Below are 27,733 nucleotides of genomic sequence, written 5' to 3'. Positions count from 1 at the left end.
CAACAGCATTAAAAAACCCTACTTTTCCATCTCCTTTCAGCTCTGATAAACTCACATTGGATTCGAGATGTTAACACTGTTTCTGTCTGCACAGTTCTTCTGTGTTCCTCTTACACTTTGTTTTTAATTCAGATCTCCATCATTTCTAGTACTTTGACTTTATTTTTAAAAGGGTGTTTTATTCTCAATTTAAACATTCAATAGATAATTTCATGCCCATGTGACGATGATTGGTGAATAAACCTGGCCTGGCATACACATGTGACTCCACACCCACGGCGATGCCAGTCCACTCTTAACTGCCCTCTGGGCGGTTAGGGATGGGTGACAAACACTGGCTGGGACATCCCATGAACGAATAAACTAAAACTCAGTGAGAAAAGACATCTGGATGGGAACATGAATAGGAAGGGGTCAGAGGGATATGGGCCAAGTGCTGGCAAATAGGACTAGATTAGTTTAGGATATCTGGTCATTACGGACAAGTTGGGCTGAAGGGTCTGTTTCTCAGCAGTGCATCTCTGTGACTGTATAACTTGTTGATGAAACCATTGTCTTCTTGAAGTATTCCATTTTAACCAGATGGAGGTTTTCTTTTAATCAGCTGAGGCACTTTTCATGGACAGTAAAGGCCCTCAGGAATATGTTCAAATCAGATACTTTACAGCACAGAGATAATCAAAGATTTCACAGGCTGTTCAGGCCAAGGAATTGATTCTCTATCGCCTTGAAATATAAATATTCTCCAACATGCTCACGGAGTCACTGATGTCTATAGCACAGAAAAAGACCCTTAGGCCCATCTAATCTGCACTGGTCAAAAACAAGCACCAACTATTCTTATCTATTTCCCTCCTACAGGCAATGACAGCTTTCTAGGATAATGTGATGTTTATAGGACAGGGTCTGAGACTCTTGAAATTTCTTCCTGTCACTTTGCGATGTGGCAGGTGCTGCATTAATCAGAATAAGGTCCAACATAATGTATTATGTTGAGGTATTCCACAGCCCCTCCTGTTGGAATGCTCCATATCCCATGTCCGGAGTACTGTGCTAAGCCATCATTTGTGAGTGAAGTGAATACTGACTGCTTACATTGCTGAGAACATGTGCAGTTTCCTATGTTTCTCATGCAGGGATGCATGTGTGCACTAAGGGATTCAGCCACAGCTAGGGATTATTGTTGTTGCTGCTTCATGCAATAAAGGCCCAGAGAAGTGGAGAAGGAAACAGATGTACCTGAATGTCCAAGACCAACAGCATATAGATGCCAGTCTCCACACGAAGAGGTCACAGATTAAGATCCCCTCAGGATGTGCAGGAGATAGAGGAGGCCAGAGTCTAATGTCCTTGATGTCTTCTAGATTTGCGAAGGGCAGTATCAGCATAGACTGAGGGTGACCTGGGGCACAGTGACTGCCCTATGCCAGCTTCTGGAATGGGATCGATGACGTGAAGGGGCGAGTGACCATCCTGTCCCAGTGGCTGTCAAGGCAACAGCTGCACTGACATTTTATTGAACTGGCCCTTTCTAAGGAGCCACTGGGGACCTATGTGGGTTCTCTCAATCCTTGATCAACAAATATATTTGGACTGTTGTGCAATCTGATTTGTGGCAGATCACTCTGCTTCATCTTGTTTCCCTGTGATGAGATCACTGTTGCAGCAAGGGCAATAGGCTTTGGCAACGTAACATTGGCAGCCCCCATGTGCAGGGTGATAAAGACTGTCCATATGACACATTGACAGCACCATATCATTATGCAGCTGAGTTCATCAATAAAAAGTTCATCAATCTGTAAGTGATCTTTGATCATCAGGACCACATCTTAAGAAATCTGAACCAAGCACCCGAGGAGCTTCCACGATGCCTATATCCTTGAGAGCTCTCATGTTGCTGCTTAATTTAAGGGTTGGATGTCTTACAAGTCTGGTTACTGGGGGACAGGGACAGTGGCCAATGCTGATGATTCTGTTACATAGCCTCTGACTGACTTAGTTGATTTATTTATGGTCAAGTGTATCTTGTTACAAAATACAGCAAAAAGTGTTGTATGGTGTGGCCACTCTCCAGCGCCATCTTAAAACACAGTAAAATAAACCAAAACATCGAATATAAAGGCAGAAAGTGAATAAATAAAGGAAATGTCCAATTTTACAGTCCTTCTTGCTAAGTGCTCCATCATGGGACATGGGCCAAGGCCTTGGTGGCCAAGTATGGGTCCCCTTTGCTGTACTGCCACCGCTAGAATGAACATTGCCACTGTTTGGCGTTATCTCACCTTCACTGATGCCCTCGCCACTATGAGTCCTCCATGGACCTTGCAATGCAGATGCCACCAATGCTGGCGGGTACTACACTGGCCCAACCTTGACTCCGCTGCCGCCATGAGTCTGCTTTGGGCCCACCTCACCGATGCAGCCATTGATGATGCCGCCAGGTCCCACACTGGGACCAAACTCGGCAAGAGGTAAGTCAAAATAATAGACGAGAGAAGAAAAAAGAGTGAAGAGAGGAAAAACAGAAAGCCTTGACTGAGGCCCAGTGTGAAGGTAATGCAGCCCATTCTTCACACAGGGCCTGGGTGGAGCAGATAGTTGGCTTCCTGGAGATGAAGTTCTTCTCCTTGGATCAATCGAGGTGGGTCTTGCAGTATATTTTGGACAGAGCATGCCACATAATCCTAGCATGCTGTGCTCTGCACAACTGGAGCAGGCAAAGAGGAGATGAGATAGGGGCTGACAAGCTAAGAGAGGCAGAAGCTTCTCTTCTGACACGGAAGATGAAGATATTGAACAGGAGGGACATCAACGTCTACTTGATAAAAGTGGAGCAGTATTGGGCACTACATGACAGACAGGATTTAATAGGACTAGACAGGACAGATGCAGGGAGGATGGTCCCGAAGATGGGGGAGTCCAGAACCAGAGGTCACAGTCTATGGATATGGAGTGAGCCATTTAGGAATGAGATGAGGAGATATTTCGTCACTCGGAGAGAGCAGTGAGCCTATGGAATTCAATACCACAGAAAGCATTCAAGGCCAAAACATTGTATGAATTCAAGGAGTTGGATATAGCACTTGAGATAAGAGGGAGCAAAACATATGGGGGAAACATGGGAACAGGCTATTGAGTTGGATGGTCAGAATGAATTGGGGAGTAAGCTTGAGGGACTACTGCTGTCCCTATTTTTATTTCTATGTATGATGTAATTGACATCTGATTCCAGTAGATGAGAGCTGGATGCACCAATTATTCATTTACTGTAAATCCATTAGTTCTTGAAAGGCAAGCAATCCATTTCTGTTCTAAAAGACAAGTGCAGCTTCTGTTTGTTTGGTTATTGTTCACTTTTGATCTTAGTGAATAAAATGCTTTGAAGCATTTGAAGGCTTTCCTGTGTGTGATGGTGCCACGTTGAACAATGATAATATGCTGAGCTACATTGGGCATTGGGAAAAGTCTTGGGAATGTGGCTAACGATGGGTAAGCTGTGTAGGTTGGTATTTACACACTCACAGATGTGGGAATATGCACATGTACACAAAACGAAATGTCAGCTGTGCTATCTCTATGCCCTGAGAAACGCCAGTTTGTGGTTGCTGTTCCACGATATGCACATTGAAGGACAACTCTAATTGGATAGGTGTCAGTTGTAAGACAAGAAGGACTTGCAGCAATGTATACTGTTGCAAATATGAGACTGTAACCTATTCTTCAGTATGCCTGACAGTAAGCCTGGATGTTTTATTGTAGGGTGGATGCTGGGAATTTGTTTCCGTCAGGCGGAGATACTAGGACCAGTGGGCACAGCCTTAGAATTAGAGGACATCAATTTAAAACAGAAATGAGGAGACATTTCTTCAGCCAGAGAGTGGTGGGTCTGCGGAATTCACTGCCACGATGCGCAGTGAAGGCCGGACGTTGAATGTCTTCAAGGCAGAGATTGATAAATTCTTAATCTCGCAAGAAATAAAAGGCTACGGGAAAAGTGCGGGTAAATGACGTTGAAATGCCCATCTGACATGATTAAATGGTGGAGCGGACTTGATGGGTTTAATGACCTTATTTTCACTCCAATGTCTTATTGCGTTATGGACTTATTATTGGAGATAATGGAAAGCTTGCATAGTTTTGCTGAAAATTTACAAGGTATTCATACATAGATATAAAGACAACATTCATGGCAAAGAAAAAGCATTGCTAGCTAGGCTAGCACTTATTGCTGAGTTTGTTATGACTGGTTTCTGAGTCTCCCAATGTCCCAAGAAAATGTTGGAGGTATCGGGTTATATATAGTTATGGTAGAGATTGTTCAAATAATTTATAAAACATAAGTCTAAATATCCATTTGGTGAATAGTATATTCGGGGAGTTGATGGCTGAAAATGTGTTGCTGGAAAAGCAACATTCCTGAAGAAGGGCTCATGCCCGAAACGTCGATTCTCCTGCTTCTTGGATGCTGCCTGATTTGCTGCGCTTTTCCAGCAATACATTTTCAGCTCTGATCTCCAGCATTTGCAGTCCTCACTTTCTCCTCGGGGAGATGATGGCCTAGTAATATTATCACTGGACTGTTAATTCAGAGACCCAGGAAATGTTCTGGGGATCGGGTTCAATGAAAATTCAATAAAAATATGGAATTAAGCATCCAATAATGACCATGAATTGACTGTTGGAAAACTCCATCTGGTTCACTAATACCCTTTAGGAAATAAAACTGCATCCTCACCTGGTCTGGTCTACATGTGACTCCAGACCTACAGCAATGTGTTTGACTCTTAACTGCCATTTGAGCAATTATGGATGGGTGATAAGTGCTAGCCTAGCTAGCAATGCTTTTTTTTGTCATGAATTAATTAAAAAATTGATGCATTTTTTATTTTTTATTGTTCCATACAAATTTGTTGTACGACTTGAATTAAACAAGATGGTCATGGAAGTGTTGTATATGTGCACTGTGAAATAAAGCAGTATCGATCCCTGTCAGAACTCATTCTATCAAAGAGATCGAAGAAGCAATCGTGTAAAATCACAATGTAATTACAAGGGCATGGTAATATAATCACAAGGGCATGGCGTTATCATGTTCCCATTTTATTTTGTGTTGAGTAGATAGAGAGCAGTATGAGTCAATGCCTATAAAAATCAGATGCACTTTCCACTTAGGGAAGTGGCAATGTCAATGACAATGAGGAGATATTTAAAGCAGACACAATTTTGTAACAGCAACCTTTGTTCCAGACAATCTCATAACTCTTGAGAGCTGGAGGTATACCTACTATTCCATATCTAAAGAATAAGGGTCTACTCTCTGAAGTTCACTCCACCTGCTGATTTGTACCTATCTCTCTAAGCAGACAATTAGCAATTGGCTTCTCCCAAATAAGGCAAAGAAAATGTTCCTTCACAATTTATTCCCCACAGTGATGAAGTAGGGATTGGGAAATAAGTGTTGTGGGAAATTTAAAGCTTTATCTTTAGAACATAGAACATAGCAAAATACAGCGCAGTACAGGCCCTTCGGCCCTCGATGTTGCGTCGACCGAAGCCTACCTAACCTACACTAGCCCAATAACCTCCATATGCTTGTCCAATGCCCGCTTAAATGACCATAAAGAGGGAGAGTCCACCACTGCTACTGGCAGGGCATTCCATGAGCTCACAACCCGCTGAGTAAAAAATCTACCCCTAACATCTGTCTTATACCTACCACCCCTTAATTTAAAGCTGTGTCCCCTGGTAACAGCTGACTTCATTAGCGGAAAAAGGTTCTCACTGTCAACCCTATCTAAACCCCTAATCATCTTGTACACCTCTATCAAATCTCCCTTAAACCTTCTTTTCTCCAATAAGAAAAGCCCCAAGTGCCTCAGCCTTTCCTCATACGATCTTCCTACCATGCCAGGCAACATCCTGGTAAACCTCCTCTGCACTCGTTCCAATGCCTCCACATCCTTCCTATAATATGGCGACCAAAACTGCACACAATACTCCAGGTGAGGCCGCACCAGAGTATTAAGGAACATGACCTCAGGACTCCGGAACTCAATTCCTCTACCAATAAAGCCCAGTACACCATATGCCTTCTTCACAGCACTATTTACCTGGGTGGCAACTTTCAAAGATCTGTGTACATGGACACCAAGATCCCTCTGCTCATCCACACTATCAAGTAGTCTACCATTAGCCCAGTAATCCATCTTCTTGTTACTTCTACCAAAGTGAATGACTTCACACTTAGCTACATTGAATTCCATTTGCCACCTTACTGCCCAGCTCTGCAACTTATCTATATCCCGCTGTAACCTGCCACATCCTTCTTCGCTGTTCACAACTCCACCGACTTTCGTGTCATCCGCAAACTTGCTCACCCAGCCTTCAAGCCCCTCCTCCAGGTCATTTATAAAAATGACAAACAGCAATGGTCCCAAAACAGATCCTTGTGGAACACCGCTAGTAACTGCACTCCATGATGAACCTATACCATCAACTACTACCCTCTGTCTCCTTCCAGCCAGCCAATTCCTAATCCAAATCTCTAATGCACCCTCAATGCCATACCTCCATAGTTTTTGCATTAGCCTGCCATGGGGTACCTTATCGAACGCCTTGCTAAAATCCATATACACCACATCTACTGCTTTACCCTCGTCCACTTCCTTGGTCACCTTCTCAAAGAATTCAATAAAGTTTGTGAGGCACGACCTGCCCTTCACAAAACCATGCTGACTATCCTTGATCACATTATTCCTATCCAGACATTTACTTTATCCAGACTTATCCAGACTTTACTCGCATTCTATTGAACATCGATGCAAAAGTTTACTGAAACACTGTTGTACCCATGCCAATGTTAGAAAGTTCCAGTTTGTGCAAATTATACTTTTATTTTAGAAGTATTTAAACAATGCAATACCTGCCAGGCAATAATATGCTCGGGCGTGTGCCTTATTGCTCAAATGAGAATGGCCTCAACGACTAAAGGAAGAGACTGAAGGTCAAGTCTATCATTTATCAACCTACACTAATTTGATAAAGCAGGTGACAAAGTCCATAATCTCAAGTGAATGAGACCTTATAGACACGTTTAAGCATTTTAATAGGCTTTTCAAATTCTGTATCATTGACAGGTAAATCAAAATTTTCTTTTTACAACATGGGTCTCCAGTTAGGGAGGTGGTTGTGGAGTAGTGATAATGTCACTAGACCTGTAATCCAAAGCTCTAGAAAATACTCTGGGGTCGTGGATTTGAATTCCACCATAGCAGATGGTGAAATGTGGATCCAGTAAAATCTGGAATAAAAATCTAGTCTAATAGCAACCATATAACGACTAATGATTATTGTAAAACTAATCTGGTACACTAACTCCTTTAGAGGAGGAAACTGGCATCCTTACTTGATCTGGTCTACATATGACTTCAGACACATAACAATGTGGTTGACTCTTAACTGCCCCCTGGGCAATTAGGGATGGGCAATAAATGCTGACCTAGCCAGAAGAACTCAGATCTTGTGGATGCAGATAAAAAATTAGACTGTCTTATTTTTTAAAATTCCAGATTTTATTGGAGCAGCACAGTGGCTCAGTGGTTAGCACTGCTACCTTACAGCATCAGGGACCTGGGTTCGATTTCAACCTCGGGCGACTGTGTGGAGTTTGCACGTTCTCCCCGTGTCTGCGTGGGTTTTCTCCGGGTGCTCTGGTTTCCTCCCACAGTCCAAAGATATGCAGGTTAGTTAAATTGGCCATGCTAAATTACCCATAGTGTTTGAGGATATGTAATCTCAGTGCATTAGTTAGGGGAAGTCTAGAATAATTGGTGCAGGGGAATGGATCTGGGTGGGTTACTCTTTGAAGTGACGGTGTGGACTTGGAGGGCCAAATGGCCTGTTTCCACACTGTAGGAATTCTAATTGAATTCACATATCACCATCTGTCATGGTATCATAGAAACCCATATCTCCAGAATATTAGCCTTGAGTTCTTGATCACTCATCCAATGATATTACTATTACATCACTATCTTACCTGTATAACCCTAGCTTCAACTTGAAAAGTCAGAGCAGTACACAGCATTCCCAGTTTCGAGAAAAGGCCTGGAATGGCCTAAAAGAGCAGCTGCCGTTGTTTTCTTCTGCTCCCAGTGGAGGTACCGGGGATTTTCCGAGCTTAATCAGTACCTCTGGTTGCAAACAGCATTCGTTATGAGCTAGAGGTGTTCCACTGAAACCACCGTATCGTGTGCTGGGGAAGATTTCAAGGAAGTATTCTAAATATTCCCCTTGATATAAGGGTTGATGATTGGAGGATCTGTTCTATCCTGAATTATAAGGCTTGCGCTCCATTCAATAGAATCGTGCAAGAAACAATTTCTTGTTCCACTATGGCAATAAGACAGGAATCCTTCAATCTGCTCTGAGGATCAGAATGGACTTTTGGCTGTTCAATAAAAAAAAGAAACAAGACCAAGGTGAAAATATATAATTGGGAGGTGATGGGCTAGTGGTATTATTGCTGGACAGTTAATCCAGAGACCCAGATAATGGCAGATTGTGGAATTTGAATTTGATTTAAAAATCTGTAATCAAGAATTTAATGATGACCATGTGTCCATTGTCAACTGTTGGAAAAACCCATCTGGTTCACTAATCCTGGTCCTTTAGGGAATGAAACTGCTGACCTGACCTGTGACTCCAGACCCACAGCAATGTGGTTGACTTTTAACTGCCTTCTGGGTATTTAGGGATGGGCAATAATGCTGACCTAGCCAGCGATGCTTACAGCCCATGAATGATTAAAAATAAACTGAGGAGGCCATGGTTGGATTTGTGGTTGCAGTTTTTGAGAAGATTTGTAGCGCAGGTTGAGGTTCAGGTTGTAACTTTGCTCGCTGAGCTGGTAGGTTTGTTTTCAGTCGGTTTGTCACCATGCTAGGTAACATCATCAGTGAGCCTCTGTTGAAGCACTGGTGTTCTGTCCTGCTTTCTATTTATGTATCTTGGTCTGTAAAGGTGGGTGATGCCATTTCCAGTTCTTTTTCGCAGAGATTGGTAGATTGAGTCCAGATGTGTTTTTGGTGGAGTTCTGGTTTGAATGCCAGACCATTAGGAATTCCCATATGTTTCTCTGATTAACCTGTCCTAAAATGGATGTGTTATCCCAGAACAACAATGGACTTCCATTCCTAAATGTTAGAGTGCCATGAACAGTCAGTGGAGAACTGCAGACCAGCATCTACAGGAAAGCAACAGACACAGACCAGATACTCAACTACAGAAGCAATCATCCCAACACTCACATATGGAGCTGCATCACAACATTATTTAAATGGAGCACAACACACTGGAGGGACTGCGAGCAGCAGAAGAAAAATATCTATACAGCGTATTAAGGAAAAACGGGTACCCGATAAACACAGTCCACTGATTCTCAAGCAACAAACCCAAACAAGAAGACACAACATGCCTAGAGACTCCAGCTACACTACCATACATCAAACACATCACAGAGATGACTACCAGACTACTGTGACCCCTTGGCATCATGGTAGCCCACAAACTTACCAACACGCTGAAGCGGTTACTGATGAACCTAAAGGACCCTGTACCAACAACCAGTAAAACTAGCCACCAGGATACACAAGCACCAGCTAGCCACCAAACGACATAACCAACTATCACGAATATCCTTACATACAGTCTGAGAAGGACACCACTTTGACTGGGATACACATCAATCCTAGGACAGACTAACAGAGACACATGCGGGAATTCCTAGAGGCCTGGCATTCTAACTGGAACTCCATCAATAAAAACATCATTTTGGACCACATTTACCAACATCTGAGAAAAAGAACTGAAAGGGACATCACCCACCTTAACAGACCAAGACACCTAAAGAGAAAGTGGGGCAGAACACCAGCACTTCACCAGAGGCTCACTGATGATGTTACCTAGTGTGGTGATGAAACATCTGAGAACAAATCTACCAGCGCAGTGAACAAATTTACAACCTGGACTTCTGGTTACTTGATAAAAAAAAGATATTAGACCAAGGTGAAAATATAATCGAAGTAGGCCATTTGGTCCCTCAAGCCTGTTCCACTATTTGATAAGCCTATAACCTATCTAATTATGTCCTCAACTCTACTTTCCTGTCTCACCCCACATCCTTTGATTCTCCCACCCAATCAACAATCTAACTCTGCCTGAAAAATATTCAATGACCCTGTCTCAGCTACTGTCTGGGGAAGAAAATTAAATATACTAACACTGTTATGAGGAAAAAAAGAATCCTCATCTCATTATTAAATGGGAGATCCTTTATTTGTAACCTATGTCCCCTCATTCTAGTTTTTCCCACAAGGAAAACATCCTCTCAGCATTCGCTTGTCAATGCCCATTAAGCACCTTACTTGTTTCACTAAGATCACCTCTCATTTTTCCAACCGTTACAGGCATAATTTTTCCAGCGTTTTTGTCATAGGATAACATCTCTCATCCCAGTAAATGTCAAGTTATCATTCTCTGAACTGCATCTGATGATGTTAATTCTTTTCTCAAGTAAAGTGCCTAAAATTGTACACAGTACTTCAGATGTGGTCTCTCCAATGTCCTGTACAATAGTATGCAAAGTGTCTGCACTATTATGTTTCATTTCCTTGCAATAAACAACAATATTCCATTTGTTTGTTATTCACATGTTGCAGCTGCAGACTAACTTCTTGTGATTAATGTATCAGAACCCCAGATCCCTCTGTACTGCTGAGTGTTGCAATTTTTCTCCATTTAAATTGCATGTCTTCATGAGTTCACATTTTTCCATATTGCTAATTTTTTTGCCCACTTACTTCACTTATCTTTGTAAACCTTTTTTTGCCCTCCTCACTACTTTCTAGCCTATCTTTGTACCTTCCCCAAATTTAGCTGCCATACAGTCAATCCTTCCAACTAAATAAAGATTGTAAATAGTTTATGTCCCTGCTCTGATCCCATAACAATCCACTAGTTGCAGCTTGCCAACCCAGAAATGACCCAGTTATCTGTACCTTCTGCTTCCTGTTAGCCAACTAATCCTTTATCCACGGTAATTTCTACCCTTACATTAGCATAGCAACCTTTTCAGTGGCATCTTATCAAATACTTTTTGGAAATCCAAGTACACAACATTGATAGATTCTCTCAGCCACATGGACAACATTTTCTTTTCCTGGAGATATCAGGCCTTCAATGTTCCTTCTTTCTCCTCATCAATTGGAGCTGCAAGGACCAATGCTTTCCTTATTGCAGACTTGTGAAGAATAAAACAGGCCAATTTCAGTCAGAATTCTCATGCTGGCCTGCCAGGTTCACTCAAGTCTATCTCTGTACTTAAAGCTAGATAAAAAGGCCGAATTTTACCAGAAATTGAGTGTCAATTTTGGCAAGTTCCGTGGAAGGTTTCTCTCCGTGGACCCTGACAGGTTTACTCGCACTATCTTTTAAACTCACCTCATTATTTACACACCACATTCACAGTGAACTCTGCTCACTGTGTTCTCCCACTCGTCACAAACAGGACTGCTGCCCACTGCCAAGATCTTGCAGGATTCCGAGCACCAGAAGCGCCCTTAAGGCCCAGCTATGCACCTGGTCAAGTGCCCGACTCCTGTGAATTGCCTCACATTGTCAGACTGAGGGAAATTGATCCCTGGCTTTGTTGATGGGGACTGCGAGGTCCAGTTGGATGGGAGGTATGTGGAGTAACTGCGCATAGCATGTGCCCTGAGATGTTGGTACCTGGTGTCCAAAATGCAGGGCCAAAGGAGTAAGCAGTGAGCTGGAGTCGCCTGGGTGTCCACTCTGATTTTCATCTGGGGAATTGTCGCTATCTGGTTTCTATCCAGAGGGTGGGAGAATGGGAAGCTACATTGAAATGAAGTGAGATAATGTAATAATGAGGATGTTAAGAGATGCCTTTCACCACTCAACTGTGAGAATCTTGTCTTACTGTTATCCCTGGTCTCTGAGTAACAATCCATTCCATTGGCTAAATAATTCAGATACTGTGACTCAGCATAGAACAAAAACATTTAAAAAAATGAAATGAGAAGCAATTCTTTAAGAGGCCAAATACATACTTCCTCGCCATCTACTGTTGTGTAGCTCTGCTCATGTGGTAAACATACAGGCTTTATAATTACGTGAATGAGGTATTCTTGCCAAAGCCAGTTCAGTTAGATATCGACCCTACCAGTGCACTTGCCCAGTGCAAATATGTGCTGTGATCTCAATGTCATTAGGTAATTGAGAGATTGGCAACCATTTTTAAATAGTCCCATCACAACATGCAGCAGAGATCCAATTAACTTTGATTCAAGGAGATCGTGTCAGGCAAGTGAGGGAAGAGGAGAAAATAAGACAGGGAATATATCATGATAGAATTTGAGCTGACATTGATGAGCTGGATAAAGGCCAACAGTGGATGAAAAATATAACAGAAAATAATGCAGTGTGAGCCAGCTGTCATGTTGTTTTGCTAAGACCTGTCTCTCACAAGAACATTGCTGAATTTCAAAGATATAATTTTCTACATTATATTGAGTCTTGAGAGGAAAAGGTATTGTTAATTCCTTGTTTCTTCAACACAATTACTGGGTTTTTTCTTGGCTTTTCCGGACTGTTTTTAAAACACTAATTGTGCTTTAGATTCTTATATTGTGAGAATGACAAGGGAGTTCTGACTTTATCAGTAACTGTTTTTTATTGTATTGCAAGAAACTGTGACACAGTCAAGGCTGTACTGTTAGAGAAAACTGGTTTGAGCAGGTAGGAGTTATTTGGCTCCAGTATAGTTTAAGTGCAATGACCTGATCTCAAATCTCATCAGTAATTGCATATACTTAAGAAATGAGAACATTGAGGGGAGAGGTTTGAAGGAATGTTTTGCAATCCAAGTCATTATCTTTATATCTGTTTGTTATGTCTTTCTGCTTTGCCTGGTGTGGAAGAAGTGGGTTCTGGTTCAAGGAGCACTGGCACTAATAATGGGGAAGGAGAACCTTTGGGGTAGTTTACAGCTCAACTGTGCCCCTTCACATTCAATTACATTATCATTACTGCATCTCCCAGTCAACATCCTGAGAGTTATCTTTGACCAGAAACTGAACTGAGCTAGCTATATAAATTTAGTGGCGACAACAGCAGGTCAGAAGTTAAGAATCCTGCAGTAAATAACTCATCTCTTGAATCCCCAAACCTGTTCACCATCTACAGGCACAAATTAGGAGTGTGATGGAATACTCCCTATTCGCCTGAATGGGTGCAGCTCCAACAACTATCAAGAAGCTTGACAGTATCCACAACAAAGCAGCCTCTTGTTTGGCATCATGTCCAGAAACATCCTGTCTCTCCAACATCGAAGTTCTGTAGTAGAGGTGTGTATCATCTACAAGATGCACTGCAGAAATTCTCCAAGACTGCTTTGACAGCACTTTCCAAACTCCTGACCATTACTATCTAGAAGGAGAAGAGTAACAAATATATGACAGAAGTGGGTACTGCAGATGCTGGAGATTAGAGTCAAGATTAGAGTGGTGCTGGAAAAGCACAGCAGGTCAGCATCCAATGAGCAGGAAAATCGATGTTTCAGGCAAAAGCCCTTCATCCTGCTAAGCTTTTCCAGCACCACTCTAACCTCAACAAATATATGGGAACACTACCATCTGAAAGTTCCTCTCCAAGTCACTCACCATTCTGACTTGAAAATATATTGTCTTTTCTACCTGTCGCTGAGTCAAAATCCTGGAACTTTCTCTATATGACATTGTGGATCTAGGTAAACTAAATGGACAGCAGCAGTTCAAGAAGGCAGCTTACCACCACCTGCAGAAGGACATCTAAGAATGGGCAATAAATGCTGGCTCAGCCAGCAATGCCCTTATTCCATGAATGATTTTTAAAAAAAATTATGTGACCTTTACAATGGGGAATTCATTATAGGCATCCATCTTATTGCAGCTCAATAATTGCAAAGTACAGACAAAACTGTACAGGCAAGCAGTATTCCCTCTAATGATTTTGGTGCATGGAATCTCAGAAGATCCTCAGAGTGGCTGCGCAGCTTAGAGGGAAAGCTACCTGTGAGCTTGTAACTGTAGTGGTAGCCAAGATAAGGTAGCCAAGGTACAGGAGTTGTTAGCAATGAGGGAAGAATAATCTTTGCAACCAGGCCGAAGTGGAAGGGAGATGAGAATCTGGGGTTTGGATCAGTGGGTACAGCTATGACTCAGGTGCAGTGTAGATGGAATGTGAACATGGACCTCTGACATAGAGTTAGGAACAGTATCCCTGTGCCACAAAACTCTAGCCTCAAACAGATTTGGTAAATAGTGAGGAGATTAGCAGGAGAATATCAATGGACGGGTCAGGCGAGCAGATCAGTAGCAAATGGAATTCAACTTGGAAAAGTATGATGCAATGCTAACAAGGGATTACACTATGAACGGTACGACCCTAGGAATACTGGGATCTTGGTGTGCATATCCACAGATTCATAAAAAAATCAGGGAAGATAGATGATTAAGCAGACATATGGGTTTGCCTTTATTAGTTGATGCATAGGAGACAAGAACAAGATGGTTATGTAGGAACTGTCTAAAACTATGATTATGTCACAACTGGAGTACTGAGGGCAGCCCTGGCCCCTCAAGAGGGTACATGTGAGATTTATCAAATTATTGCCTGTACTTGAGGGTCTGAGCTATGAGGAAAGATTGGATAGACTAGGATTAATTGGACTAGCAATGCATAACACAGAACCTGTTTGAAGTGTGTAAGATTAAGGGGCATAGATAGACTGGATAGGAAGGTGTTCTATTTCTTTAGTGGAGGGTCAATGACCAGGGAGCATAGAGGTAGAAAGCTAAAGTGGAGGAAAAACATCATCATTCAAAGAGTAGTGGGAGTCTGAAAGAATGGTTGAGTCAGAAATTCTTGAAATATTTAACCCAAATTTAGGTGTGCACTTGTATTGTCATTACCTCCAGGGCTATGGACCAAGAGCTGTATAATGGGATTAATCTCGTCAAATCTTTGTTGACTGTCATGGAAATGATGGGGGAATGGCCTCCTTCTGTGCTGTAAAAGTCTGAGCCTATGAGTCTATAATTCAGGAAGAAGTTCTCAGAGTTAATAGGAAGCTAGGCGTTAGCGTTAAGGTTAAAAAGAAGCCTGTGCATAAATCATAGTGCAGTACAGTTGAGAATGGGTGTTGAAAGTCTAAAAGTAGTAATTGCTTGATGCAATGGAGCCAGATTAGAGCACCTAAGAGTCACCTTCCGACCAAACATCTTCAACATGCCTTCACAGAGTAACATTTATTCTGCAAACACCCCATTGCTAGAGGACTTCAACATTATAATGCAAACAACATCTTCAACCTCTGGAGTGGCATTGCTACTCACAGTGTCTGACAGTTTCAGGCAGGAAGGGAAATCACTGTAACAGAAAATTATTTACCAAAAATCAAGTCAGGTGACCACTTAGCTCCTTGATAGGCAGAAGATTTGGTAGACTTTTTAGTGGATGAAAATCAGGGTGTCCTGTGCATTACGATGCTTGGCCCTCACTTTGAAGAACAATCTGAATATTTGCCAATTTTGTTGCTAATTTCATGCTATAGATAAGTAACAAAATTGTTCCACAGAACTTTGTCTTTAAAGCCACGACATTGTGGAAATCCATTGTGTTGGTCAATATTGTGTTTTTGCATTTCTCATTGTCCAGGGTCATCTTTCTGAAGGTTTAGTAACCAAATGGTATCGATCTCCTCGCCTCCTTCTGTCTCCGAACAACTACACCAAAGCTATTGATATGTGGGCTGCAGGTTGTATATTTACAGAAATGCTAACTGGGAAGATGTTGTTTGCTGGTAAGAAAGTTCCTATTCATGTATTTACCATTTAGAAAACACTGTCATGCAAATATGCTGGATAGAATTACTATTTCATGAGCAACATTTAAAGTAAAGTGAAAAAAAGCAAAATAAGTACGCAGAATCTTCCTCAGCATTCTGTGAAATTGGTAAGCCCACCACTGTATTCCATCCCATGGCCTGACAGGTCCTTTTTCCTATCACCATCAAGGCAAAAAGAATAATTATTTTCCACTGAATCTTTTCATATGCATCATTGTTGTATTTCATGATTGAGCCTCAGGGTAATTTTGCACGATGGTGATAGGAGAGAGGATCTGTCAAGCCATGAGCTGGAATATAGTTCTGCTGCTGTTGATGTTCCACAATATTTCATGGATGTCCATTTTTGGGCTGCTGGATCTGCTCAAATATATCATTTAACTCCGCTCACTGCTGCTAATACTGAAAAAAATGAGGACCGGGGGGTTTGTCGGGTATATAAATCTAAACCTATATAAGCTTACCTTGTGCATAGACGGAGTGCGCGCTGAGCAGGAGTGGATACAGGACTGCTGAGTAAGTGAGGTAATATATTTAGGCTGTCGCTTTACCTGAAACACTACTTAGGTAATGTCTCCCACCCACCCATCCTCCTCTAACCAAAGAAAATGGGCTCTGTGTACTGGATTGGTAAGGTAACCAGTTTTTTTGTATTTTTAACTTTTCAGTTGTCTCTTTGGGAATTTAGAATAGTGGTAACGGACGTTAGGGCAGTTGAATGTTCTTCCTGCAGAATGTGGGCGGTAAAGGTCATTATTAGTGTCCCTGCTGACTTCATCTGCGGGAGGTGCACCCAACTCCAGCTCCTTGAAAACTGTGTTAGGGAACTGGAGCTGGAGCTGAATGAACTTTGGATCATTTGGGAGGTGGAGGGGGGCTTTTGAGAGGAGTTACAGGGAGAAAGTCATACGTCAGGTACAAGAAAAAGGCAGATGGGTTACAGTCAGAGGATGGAATGGGAACTGGGAGATAGTGCAGGGATTCCCTGTGGCCGTTCCCCTCAAGAACAAGTATACCGTTTTGGATACTGTTGGGGGGAACAACTTAACAAGGGTAAGCCATCGGGTACAGGTCTCTGGCGTAGTGTCTGTCCCTGTTGCTGAGAAGGCACATGGGAGAGGAACAGAGCATTAGTCATTGGGGACTGTATAGTACGGAGGACAGATCAGAGGTTCTGTGGGAATGAGAGAGACTCATGGTTGGTTTGTTGCCTCCCAGATGCGACAGTTTGTGATGTCTCGGATTGTGTTTTCGGGATCCTTGAGGGGGAGGGAGCAAACCCAAGTCGTGGTCCACGTAGGTATTAATGGCATAAGTAGGGAAAGGGATGGGGATTTAAGGCAGAAATTCAGGAATCTTGGGTGGAAACTTACAGCTAGAACAAACAGAGTTGTTATCTGTGCCACATACTAGTGAGGCAAGGAATAGAGTGAGAGAGGAGTTGAACACATGGCTTCAGGGATGGTGCAGGAGGGAGGGTTTCGGAACCTAGATAACTGGGGCTCATTCTGGGGTGGGTGGAACCTCTACAAAGGTGGTTTGAAGTGTGTATACTTCAATGCCAGAAGCATTTGGAATAAGGTGGGTGAACTTGCTGTTGGTACCTGGGACTTCGATGTTGTGGCCATTTTGGAGACATGGATAGAGCAGGGACAGAAACGGATGCTGCATGTTCTGGGATTTAGCTGTTTCAGTAAGAACAGGGAAGATGGTAAAAGAGGGGGAGGTATGGCATTGTAAGTCAAGTACAGTATTACGGTGGCTGAAAGGATGTTTGAGGACTCGTCTACTGAGGTAGTATGGGCTCAGATTAGAAATAGGAAAGGAAAGGTCACCCTGTTTAGAGTTTTCTATTGGCCTCTGAATAGTTCCAGAGATGTAGAGGAAAGGATAGCAAAGATGATTCTGGATAGGAGCGAAAGTAACAGGGTAGTTGTTATGGGGCACTTTAACTTCCCAAATATCGACTGGAAATACTATAGTTTGAGTACTTTAGATTTTGTTTTTGTCCAATGTGTGCAGGAGGGTTTCCCGACATGGTATACAGACAGGCCAACAAGGGGTGAGGCCACATTGGATTTGTAGTAGGAAATGAACCCAGCCAAGTATTAGATTTGGAGGTAGGTGAGCACTTTGGTGATAGTGACCACAATTTAGTAATGTTTACTTTAGTGATGGAAAGGGATAGGTATGTAACACAGGGAAAGAGTCATATCTGGGGGAAAGGCAATTAGAGTCATAGAGATGTACAGCATGGAAACCAACCCTTCGGTCCAACCCATTCATACTGACCAGATATCCCAACCCAATCTAGTCCCACCTGCCAGCACCCGATCAATATCCCTCCAAACCCTTCCTATTCATATACTCATCAAATGCCTTTTAAATGTTGCAATTGTACCAGTCTCCACCACTTCCTCTGGCAGCTCATTCCATACATGTACCACCCTCTGTGTGAAAAAGTTGCCCCTTAGGTCTTTTTTATATCTTTCCCCTCTCACCCTAAACCTATGCCCTCTAGTTCTAGACTCCCCGGCCCCAGGGAAAAGACTTTGTCGATTTATCCTATCCATGCCCCTCATAATTTTGTAAACCTCTATAACCCCTCAGCCTCCGTTGCGCCAGGGAAAAAAGCCCCAGCCTGTTCATCCTCTCCCTGTAGCTCAGATCTTCCAACCCTGGCAACATCCTTGTAAATCTTTTCTGAACCATTTCAAGTTTCACAACATCTTTCCGATAGGAAGGAGACCAGAATTGCACGCAATATTCCAACAGTGGCCTAATCAATGTCCTGTACAGCCGTAACATGACCTCCCAACTCCTGTACTCAATACTCTGACCAATAAAGGAACGCATACCAAACACCGCCTTCACTATCCTATCTATCTGCGAATCCACTTTCAAGGAGCTATGAACCTGCACTCCAAGGTCTCTTTGTTCAGCAACACTTCCTACCATTTAGTGTATAACTCCTGCTAAGATTTGCTTTCCCAAAATGCAGCACCTCACATTTATCTGAATTAAACTCCATCTGCCACTTCTCAGCCCGTTGGCCCATCTGGTCCAGATCCTATTGTAATCTGAGGTAACCTTCTTTGCTATCCACTACACCTCTAATTTTGGTGTCATCTGCAAACTTACTAACTGTACCTCAAATGCACACATCCAAATCATTTATGTAAATGACAAAAAGTAGAGAACCCAGCACCGATTGTTATGGCATTCCACTGTTCACAGGCCTCCAGTCTGAAAAACAACCCTCCACCACCACCAGCCTCTGTCTTCTACCTTTCAGCCAGTTCTGTATCCAAATGGCTAGTTCTCCCTGTATTCCGTGAGATCTAACCTTGCTAACCAGTCTCCCATCGGGAACCTTGTCAAACGGCTTACTGAAGTCCATATAAATCACATCTACTGCTCTGCCCTCATCAATCCTCTTTGTTATATCTTCAAAAAACTCAATCAAGTTTGTGAGACATGATTTCCCACGCACAAAGCCGTGTTGACTATCCCTAATCAGTCCTTGCCTTTCCAAATACATGTACATCCTGTCCCTCAGGATTCCCTCCAACAACTTGCCCACTGCTCACATCAGGCTCACTGGTCTATAGTTCCCTGACTTGTCCTTACCACCCTTTTTAAACAGTGACACCACGTTAGCCAACCTCCAGTCTTCCGGCACCTCACCTGTGACTATCGATGATACAAATATCTCAGCAAGAGGCCCAGCAATCACTTCTCTAGCTTCCCACAGAGTTCTAGGGTACACCTGATCAGGTCCTGGGAATTTGTCCACCTTTATGTGTTTCAATATATCCAGCACTTTCTCCTCTGTAATATGGACATTTTGCAAGGCGTCACCATCTATTTCCCTACAATCTATATCTTCCATATCCTTTTCCTCAGTAAATACTGATGCAAAATACTCATTTAGTATATCCCCCATTTTCTGTGGCATCTAGAAAGGAATGAGTTGATTAGGGATAGTCAACACCATTTTGCGAAGGGTAGGTCGTACCTCACAAACCTTATTAAGTTCTTTGAGAAGCTGACCAAACAGGTGGAAGAGGGTAGAACGATTTATGTGGTGTATATGGATTTCAGTAAGGCGTTTGATAAGGTTCCCCATGATTGCCATTTGCACAAAATACAGCAGCATGGGACTGAGGGTGATTTAGTGGTTTGGATCAGAAATTGGCTAGCTGAAAGAAGACAGAGGGTGGTGGTTGATGGGAAATATTCATCCTGGAGTTTAGTTACGAGTGGTGTACTGCAAGAATCTGTATTGGGGCCACTGCAGTTTGTCATTTTTATAAGTGACCTGGATGAGTGGATAGAAGGATGGGTTAGTAAGTTTGCAGATGACACTGAGGTCAGTGGAGTTATGGATAGTGCTGAAGGATGTTACAGGTTACATAGGGACATAGATAAGCTGCAATGCTGGGCTGAGAGTTGGCAAATGGAGTTTAATGTGGAAAAGTGTGAGGTGATTCACTTTGGAAGTAGCAACAGGGCTAATGGTAAGATTCTTGGTAGTGTAGATGAGCAGTGGGATTTCGGTGCCTGTGTACATAAATCCCTAAAAGTTGCTACCCCAGGTTGATAGGATTGTTAAGAAGGCTTATGGTGTGTTAGTTTTTATTGGTAGAGGAATTGAGTTTTGGAGCCATGAGGTCATTTTGCAGCTGTACAAAACTCTGCTGTGGCTGCACTTGGGAGTATTACGTACTGTTGTGGTCACCGCATTATAGGAAGGATGTGGAAGCTTTGGAAAGGGTTCAGAGGAGATTTACTAGGATGTTGCCTGGTATGGAGGGAAGGTCTTCTGAGGAAAGGCTGAGAGTCTTGAAGCTGTTTTCATTGGAGAGAACAAGATTGAGAGGTAACATATAAGATAATCAGAAGGTTAGATAGGGTGGAAGTGAGAGCCTTTCTCCTTGAAAAGTGATGGCTAGCACAAGGGGACATAGCTTTAAATTGAGGGGTGATAGATATAGGACAGATGTCAGAGGTAGGTTCTTTACTCAGAGAGTAGTAGGAGTGTGGAACACCTTGCCTGCAATAGTAGTAAGCTCACCATCGATAAGGGCATTTAAATGGTCATTGGATAAACATATTGATGAAAATGGAATAATGTTGGTTTGGTGGGCTTCAGATTGGTTTCATAGGTCATCGCAACATCACAATGTTCTGTTATCATGATGGTAATACTGCATTATATAAATGGAGAGTGCCTCAACTTAAACATAAGACTTCCTAAATACAGGGCAGTTATCCCATCCACAGATGCTACTGTAGACTATTGAATCTGTGAGATATAGATTGGTGAGATTGAGATCAGGCAGAATACCCTTGTGTTAGTTTTTTTTTGTCAGTTGACACCAGCTCAGTCCAACCTGGTGCTGTGACCTGTGGGACTCTGCCAACTCAGCAAGTGGTGGAACTATCAATGATGGTCAATGTTGAAGATTTCCACCTATTCTATATATTCTGTGTTCACAGTTTTTCAACTAAGAGGTGCTGAAAATGAAGAGATTACTACTTTGCCACTTAATTGAGGGCTGATTGGTAGTAATCAATAATAGATTTCCTGACCTTCTTACACTTAGAGCTATGACATTCCATAGGGTCTGCAAGGATTCCCAAAATCACTCTCACCTATTCTGCTGGACCCACCAGGGTTGATGATGAAAGATTCTGGAAGACTGGTTGATAAATATTATTCTTAGTGTACAATTGTGTACCATAAGGCTGTTCCAGTTTGGTGACCATTTGTTAGGAAAAAAGGACCACATTGCACATCTGAGCTTGGAAAGTCTTAATCTTATGTTGTTGCGATGCTTTTTTCATTGTTAATAGATCTGTCAGCTCTTTGTGTTTTGATTCTGTTCTGCAGCTATTGTTTACTATATAACTAAATAACTTTCTAGATCACTTAAGAAGACATTATGAGTTAAACTCATGTTGTGGGAGGAGAGCTGCATGTAGGTCAAAGCAAGTATCGGTGCCTGGATGCTTTACCAGAAAACCTTAGGTAAAATCATCATGGCCTCTTTTCTGTGCCCTTAATTGCATGACAGGTTATCAAAGTATTTCCAATACTTTAACGTATCCTTACAGTCAATGGATCCAGTTACTTATGTTTTGAATTTTGAGCTACACTTGTCCTGTGACAAAGAATATGTGAATTAATTTAAACATGGTGTGATTTCCTCCTCTCCATTTTTCTTTTCTTGCCAGGTGCTCATGAGCTGGAACAGATGCAGCTCATTCTGAAAACAATTCCTGTTCTCCGAGAGGAGGATAAGCAGGATCTCCTCCGTGTTATGCCAGCGTACATCAACCCAAAATGGGAGGTAACTAAACCACTGAGCACAATACTTCCTGAAGGAAATGCAGAAGGTAAATCATCATTGGAAAAAAACCATGTAATATTTGATTCCTGTTTGAGATGTCTTCAGAGGTCAAGTGCCTTTCCTTAAGGAAAAAGAATATTGTGTACCGTTCCCCCCTCTGTACAGAAAAGAAGCATATCATCTAATTGGTAAGAGACTGCACATCTCTGAGATGCAAAGGGATTTGGTTAACCTCCTGCATGAAGGTTAGTGTGCAGGTCCAGCAAGCAATTAGGACAGCTAATAGAACATTATCAATTATTGTGAGAATAAAAATAGGGAGGTGATACTTCAGTTATACAGTGAGCATTGGTGAAACTACAGCTAAGTATTGTGTAGGGCATTGGTCACCTTATCTAAGGAAGGATGTAAATGCTGGAGACAATTCGGAGAAGGTTTACAAAATAATATCTGAAATGAGAAGTTTGTCTTTTGAGGAAAGGCTGAATAGGCTGAGCTTGTATCCAATAGAGTTTTGGAAGAGAATGAGGTGACTTGATTGAAAGTATCAGATCCCAGTTGTCTTGACAGGGTAGATGTAAAGATTTTGTTTCTTTTTAATAGGATGATGTAGAATTGGGAGTCACTTTTAAACAGCAATGTGTTGATTTTCTGTCTCACTTGGGGTCATGAGTCTTTGAAACTTTCTTCCTGAAAATGTGGCAGAAGCAGAGTTCCTGACTATTTTTAAAGTCGATTCTCATCAAGCAATGGTTGAAACATTATCAGCATTGGTGCAAATTTGGATTTGAGGTTCCAACCAGATCAGCCACGTGGCAGAGCAGACTCACAGAACTGAATAGACTATTCAGGCTCTAGATCCATTGTTCATATGTGCAACATTGTGGAGATTTGAAAACTTTAGTGGTCAGTAATGCTGCTTTGTCTTTATTACAGCATTGCCATTGTGGTGGTGTTAATATCTGACAATGATTTGTATCATTTTGCATCTCATTTGGGATTCTTACCAACAAAAATAATATCCTCCAGAAACCTGACATCTGAGCAGGAGAAGTATGGCAAAGCATTGAATACACTGGAGAGTACAACAGAGCAGAAAGTAAAACAAAAACTGGTGGAAAACATGTAAAAGGTGTAGGAATAGTTAAAATTAAGAAAGGACTAAATAGAGATGGAGAAAGGAAGTGTTAGAGAATGAATGAGTGAATGGGAGACATATGCTAAGTGAATAATTTGATTTATCTTTTATTCATTCATGGGATGTGGGAGTCACTGGCTAAGCATTTGGTGCCTTCCCCAAGTGCCCTGAAGAAGGAGATTTGTGTCACTATGGCACCTGCTTCTAAGCCAAGTTCCAGGAAAAGGCAGGAGAATGGGGTTGAGAAACATATGAACCATGATCAAATGGCAGAGCAGACACGATTGGCTGAAATGGCCTAAATCTGCTTCTATATCATATGGTCTTATGATGAAGTCCCATTCCAAGATGTGATGGCCAAGAAAATCTTGTAAGTCCTTTCAACATATGTGGTAGAAGTGGGAGGGATTCCTTGTCAACCATATGATGGAAAGAGAATTGGAGCCTCAGTAGCTACAGCGAGTAGGCAAAACTGAGGGTGGGCTCAGCACACCGAGAAGGGAAGGAAATGAAAGGGTACAAAAGATGGAGCAATTATAAGAATAAAAATTGTTTTCTTTTCCTCTGATTTTTCTGTTTCAAAATGGTCAACTTGCAGTGAAAAATTCCCATCTTTCATTTTTGTAACAAATAATGGGGCTGCTCATCTTCAGTTTCATATGAATGATTCGCATGAGGTTACTGTTGGCTTTGTATACACAAGGGGTTCACTTTTAATGGATGATGAAAGTAAGGAAACAGGTAACAGTTTTAAATTAAATAGAATCAGTGAGTAGTGCTACAGTTGGACATTTTCTTCAACACTTGTTGGTAGAAGTGTCATTTCTAGAAGAAGACCCCAAAGAAAAGTGTAGCCTTATGGTTGCTATGTGAGCAATAGTGTGTAACAGGACAAACAGACAGCTTTTTTTAAAATGAAAAATGTATTCATCTGTTGGATGTCAAGTCCCCTCAGGGTCTTGTATGCTTCTATAAGATCACCTCTGATTTTCCTAAAGACCTAATGGATTCTGGCCAAATCTTAAATGTTGCTAAAAGAAGACCAGAAGTTGAAATTCTATATTAGCAAACATTTGTCCAACCTTTCTGCATTACGTAACATACAGTGAGCTAATGTCAGTACCCAGCAAGATCTTATAAACACAATGAGATAATTGAGGGATAGATATTGGGCCTCCTTATTCCACAGAAGTGAATGCTCTGCACTTGTTGAACTGGAAATATACTAATCAAGAAAATTCTCCTGAACACACTTAAGATACCCAGCAGTAGTAAGACCAGGAGCAGTAACTTGTCAGTATCGTAGGTGGTACATCATTTCCTACTGCTTTCATTAAAATCTAGTTGCTCTGAATGTTTTAGTACTGCAGTTGTTTGCAGTGTTAATATGAAAGTGAGATGCCAAGATTAACTTAAGGAATTTCGCTGTTTTAACAAGTATCACCAGAAGTTGGTGAAAATCTATCATTTTGTGCTGGCAACTGGAGGTCCTAAATTTACACCGTTCACATTAACAATGACCAGAAATTTATGTAGACACCCTGGACCTGTCACTCCAGATGAAATGTCAAGGTAGATGCTGCCTCTGCTAGGCCATGATGCTTTGCAGCAGTTCAACAGATTGTTAGTTTGAAGAGAGCAGGACTATCACTGCCACTTCAGGGGAGATTCTGCCTCCAAGATAGCATAGCTAATCAAATGTTTGTTACTGCACTGAAAGCAGCCATTCAATCTGTCATATCTGCCCTGATCAAAAAGAGAATGAAAGAATCTAGTCACTCAATTTCCAAAACCTGATCTGTAGTTATGCAAGTTAGAGCACTTCAAATGCAGAGGAAGGAACCTTTGCAAAGAGTGGAGAGTCCCTACACAACCAAGCCAGGCAGTGACTCCATACACTCACCACACACTGGGTAACAAATATATTCTTCAGGTCCTCTATTCCCTTAATAATTTATCTCTCCAATTGGACAATCAGATCCTTCCTGTGCACCCTATTGAGGTCCTCCAAACTTTGTACATCTCAATGAAGTCATTTCTGAGTCTCCTCTGTTCTAAAGAGACGACTATTCGAACTTCCCTCGTTGCTACTATTTTCAAGCCCTGACAAAGTTCTTGTAAATCACCTCCAAACTCTGTCCAGAGCAATGATGTCTTTCCTGTAATGTGGTGACCAGAATGTAAACAAAACCATGGATGATCCGGTGTTTTATATTATTTCTACGTTATATCTCTGCTTTTGTGTTCTGTGCCTCAGCTAGTAAAGAAAACTGCATACTTTGTGCTTTCTTCACCACCTTATCTACCTGTCCTCACACTTTCAAAGAATTGTGGACATGCACTGCAAAGTCTCTAATTTCCCCTACACTTCTCAATAGCCTCCCATTTATTGGGTATTAGAACAAAGAACAAAGAAAATTTACAGCCCAGTAACAGGCTCTTTGGCCTTCCAAGCCTGAGCCGATCCAAATCCAGTGTCTAAACCTGTCGCCCAATTCCTAAGCATCTGTATTCCTCTGCTCCCCACCTACTCATGCATCTGTCCAGACGCATCTTAAACAAATCTACCATGCCTGCCTCTACTACCTCTGCTGGCAATGCGTTTCAGGCACCTACCACCCTCTGTGTAAAGTACTTGCTGTGTGTATCCCCCTTAAACTTTTCATCTCTCATCTTGAAAGCATGACCTCTCGTTATTGAATCCTTCACCCTGGGAGAAAGCATATCTATATCTACCCTGTCTATACACTTCATGATTTTGTAGACCTCAATCAGGTCGCCCCTCAATCTCCTTTTTTCTAATAAAAACAAACCTAACCTACTCAACCTCTCTACATACACCTTCCATACCCGGCAACATCCTCGTATTCCCTAACTTGGTTTGGCTTCCCATATCCACTAACTCACACTTGTGCATTTTAAATTCCATTAGATATTTTTCTGCCCACTGAACAAAACCAATGATATTGTTCTGGAATTGACATCAAACACACGGCCAATTTTTATGTCATCTGCAAATTTCCATCATGTCTCCCATATTTAAGTTTTAATTATTAATACATAGCACAAATAACAAAGGTCGACCACTGAACCTATGGAACCCCACTGGAAACCACAGTCCTTTTGCAAAAACATCAATCATCCATTATCCTTTGATTCCTGTCGCTGAGCTAATTTTGGATCCAACTTGACACCTTCTCCTATATCCCAGTGATTTCACATTGCTTACTGAAATAATTGCACAGAGGCCAGGATCCCATCACATCTGCACACTACATGGACTCAGACTAACTTACTCACAGCCAGTCCCTAGAATGAGAAGCCTCTGAATCTCTTGTTTATATCTGTCAGCCAGGGTTCACTGATTAGCCCAGATTAATAATCCCAGTCAAGGATCTCATAGTCAATGAGATCCATTTTGCCCTCATTCTAATCACTACTCTCATGATGTGGGACTTACTATTAAATGTTGTACTTACACCATATGCCTTACTAAAATTCACATAGATTACATTAATAGAGATGTACAGCATGGAAACAGACCCTTCAGTCCAACTTGATCATGCCGACCAGAAATCCCAATGCAATCTATTCCCCCCTGTCAGCACCCTGCCCATTTCTCTCCAAAACCTTCCTATTCATATACCATTCCAGATGCCTTTTAAATACTGTAATTATACCAGCCTCTACCACTTCCTCTGGCAGCCCATTCCACACATGCACCACCCTCTGTGTGAAAAGGATGCCCCTTAGGTCTCTTTTATATCTTTCCCCTCTCACCCTAAACCTATGCCCTCTAGTTCTGGACTCCCCCACCCTAGGGAAAAGATCTTGTCTATTTACCCTATTCATGCCCGTCATGATTTTATAAACCTCTATAAGGTCACCCCTCAGGCTCCGACGCTCTAGGGAGAACTACCCTAGCCGATTCAATCTCTCCCTATAGCTCAAATCCTCCAACCCTGGCAACATGCCTGCAAATCTTTTCTGAAATCTTTCAAGTTTCCAAAAGGAAGGAGACCAGAATTGCACTCAATATTCCAAAAGTGGCCTAACCAATGTCCTGTACGGCTGTAACATGACCTCCCAACTCCTGTACTCAATACTCTGAACAATAAAGCAAAGCATACCAAACGCCTTCTTCACTATCCTATCTACCTGTGACCCTACTTTCAAGGAGCTATGAACTTGCACTCCAAGGTCTCTTTGTTCAGCAACACTCCCTAGGACCTTGCCATTAAGTATTTAAGTCCTGCTAAGATTTGCTTTCCCAAA

The 27,733-nt window shown here is 42.0% G+C and overlaps 1 protein-coding gene across 2 annotated transcripts in view; it reads left to right on the top strand.

The window, feature by feature from the left end:
• LOC140479917 (mitogen-activated protein kinase 4-like) overlaps positions 1 to 27,733 on the top strand; it is a 97,405-nt gene that overhangs the window by 51,806 nt on the left and 17,866 nt on the right. For both annotated transcript variants that reach the window (XM_072574294.1, XM_072574304.1), the window contains exons 3-4: positions 15,775 to 15,919; positions 22,205 to 22,366. In XM_072574294.1, coding sequence (XP_072430395.1) covers positions 15,775 to 15,919; positions 22,205 to 22,366 — 307 coding nt within the window. The remainder of the gene's footprint in view (positions 1 to 15,774; positions 15,920 to 22,204; positions 22,367 to 27,733) is intronic.

Source organism: Chiloscyllium punctatum, chromosome 1, assembly GCF_047496795.1.
Source record: "Chiloscyllium punctatum isolate Juve2018m chromosome 1, sChiPun1.3, whole genome shotgun sequence".
NCBI lineage: Eukaryota > Metazoa > Chordata > Chondrichthyes > Orectolobiformes > Hemiscylliidae > Chiloscyllium > Chiloscyllium punctatum.
Note: the sequence above shows the minus strand (reverse complement) of the source record. Positions and strands in the feature narration are given on the sequence as shown.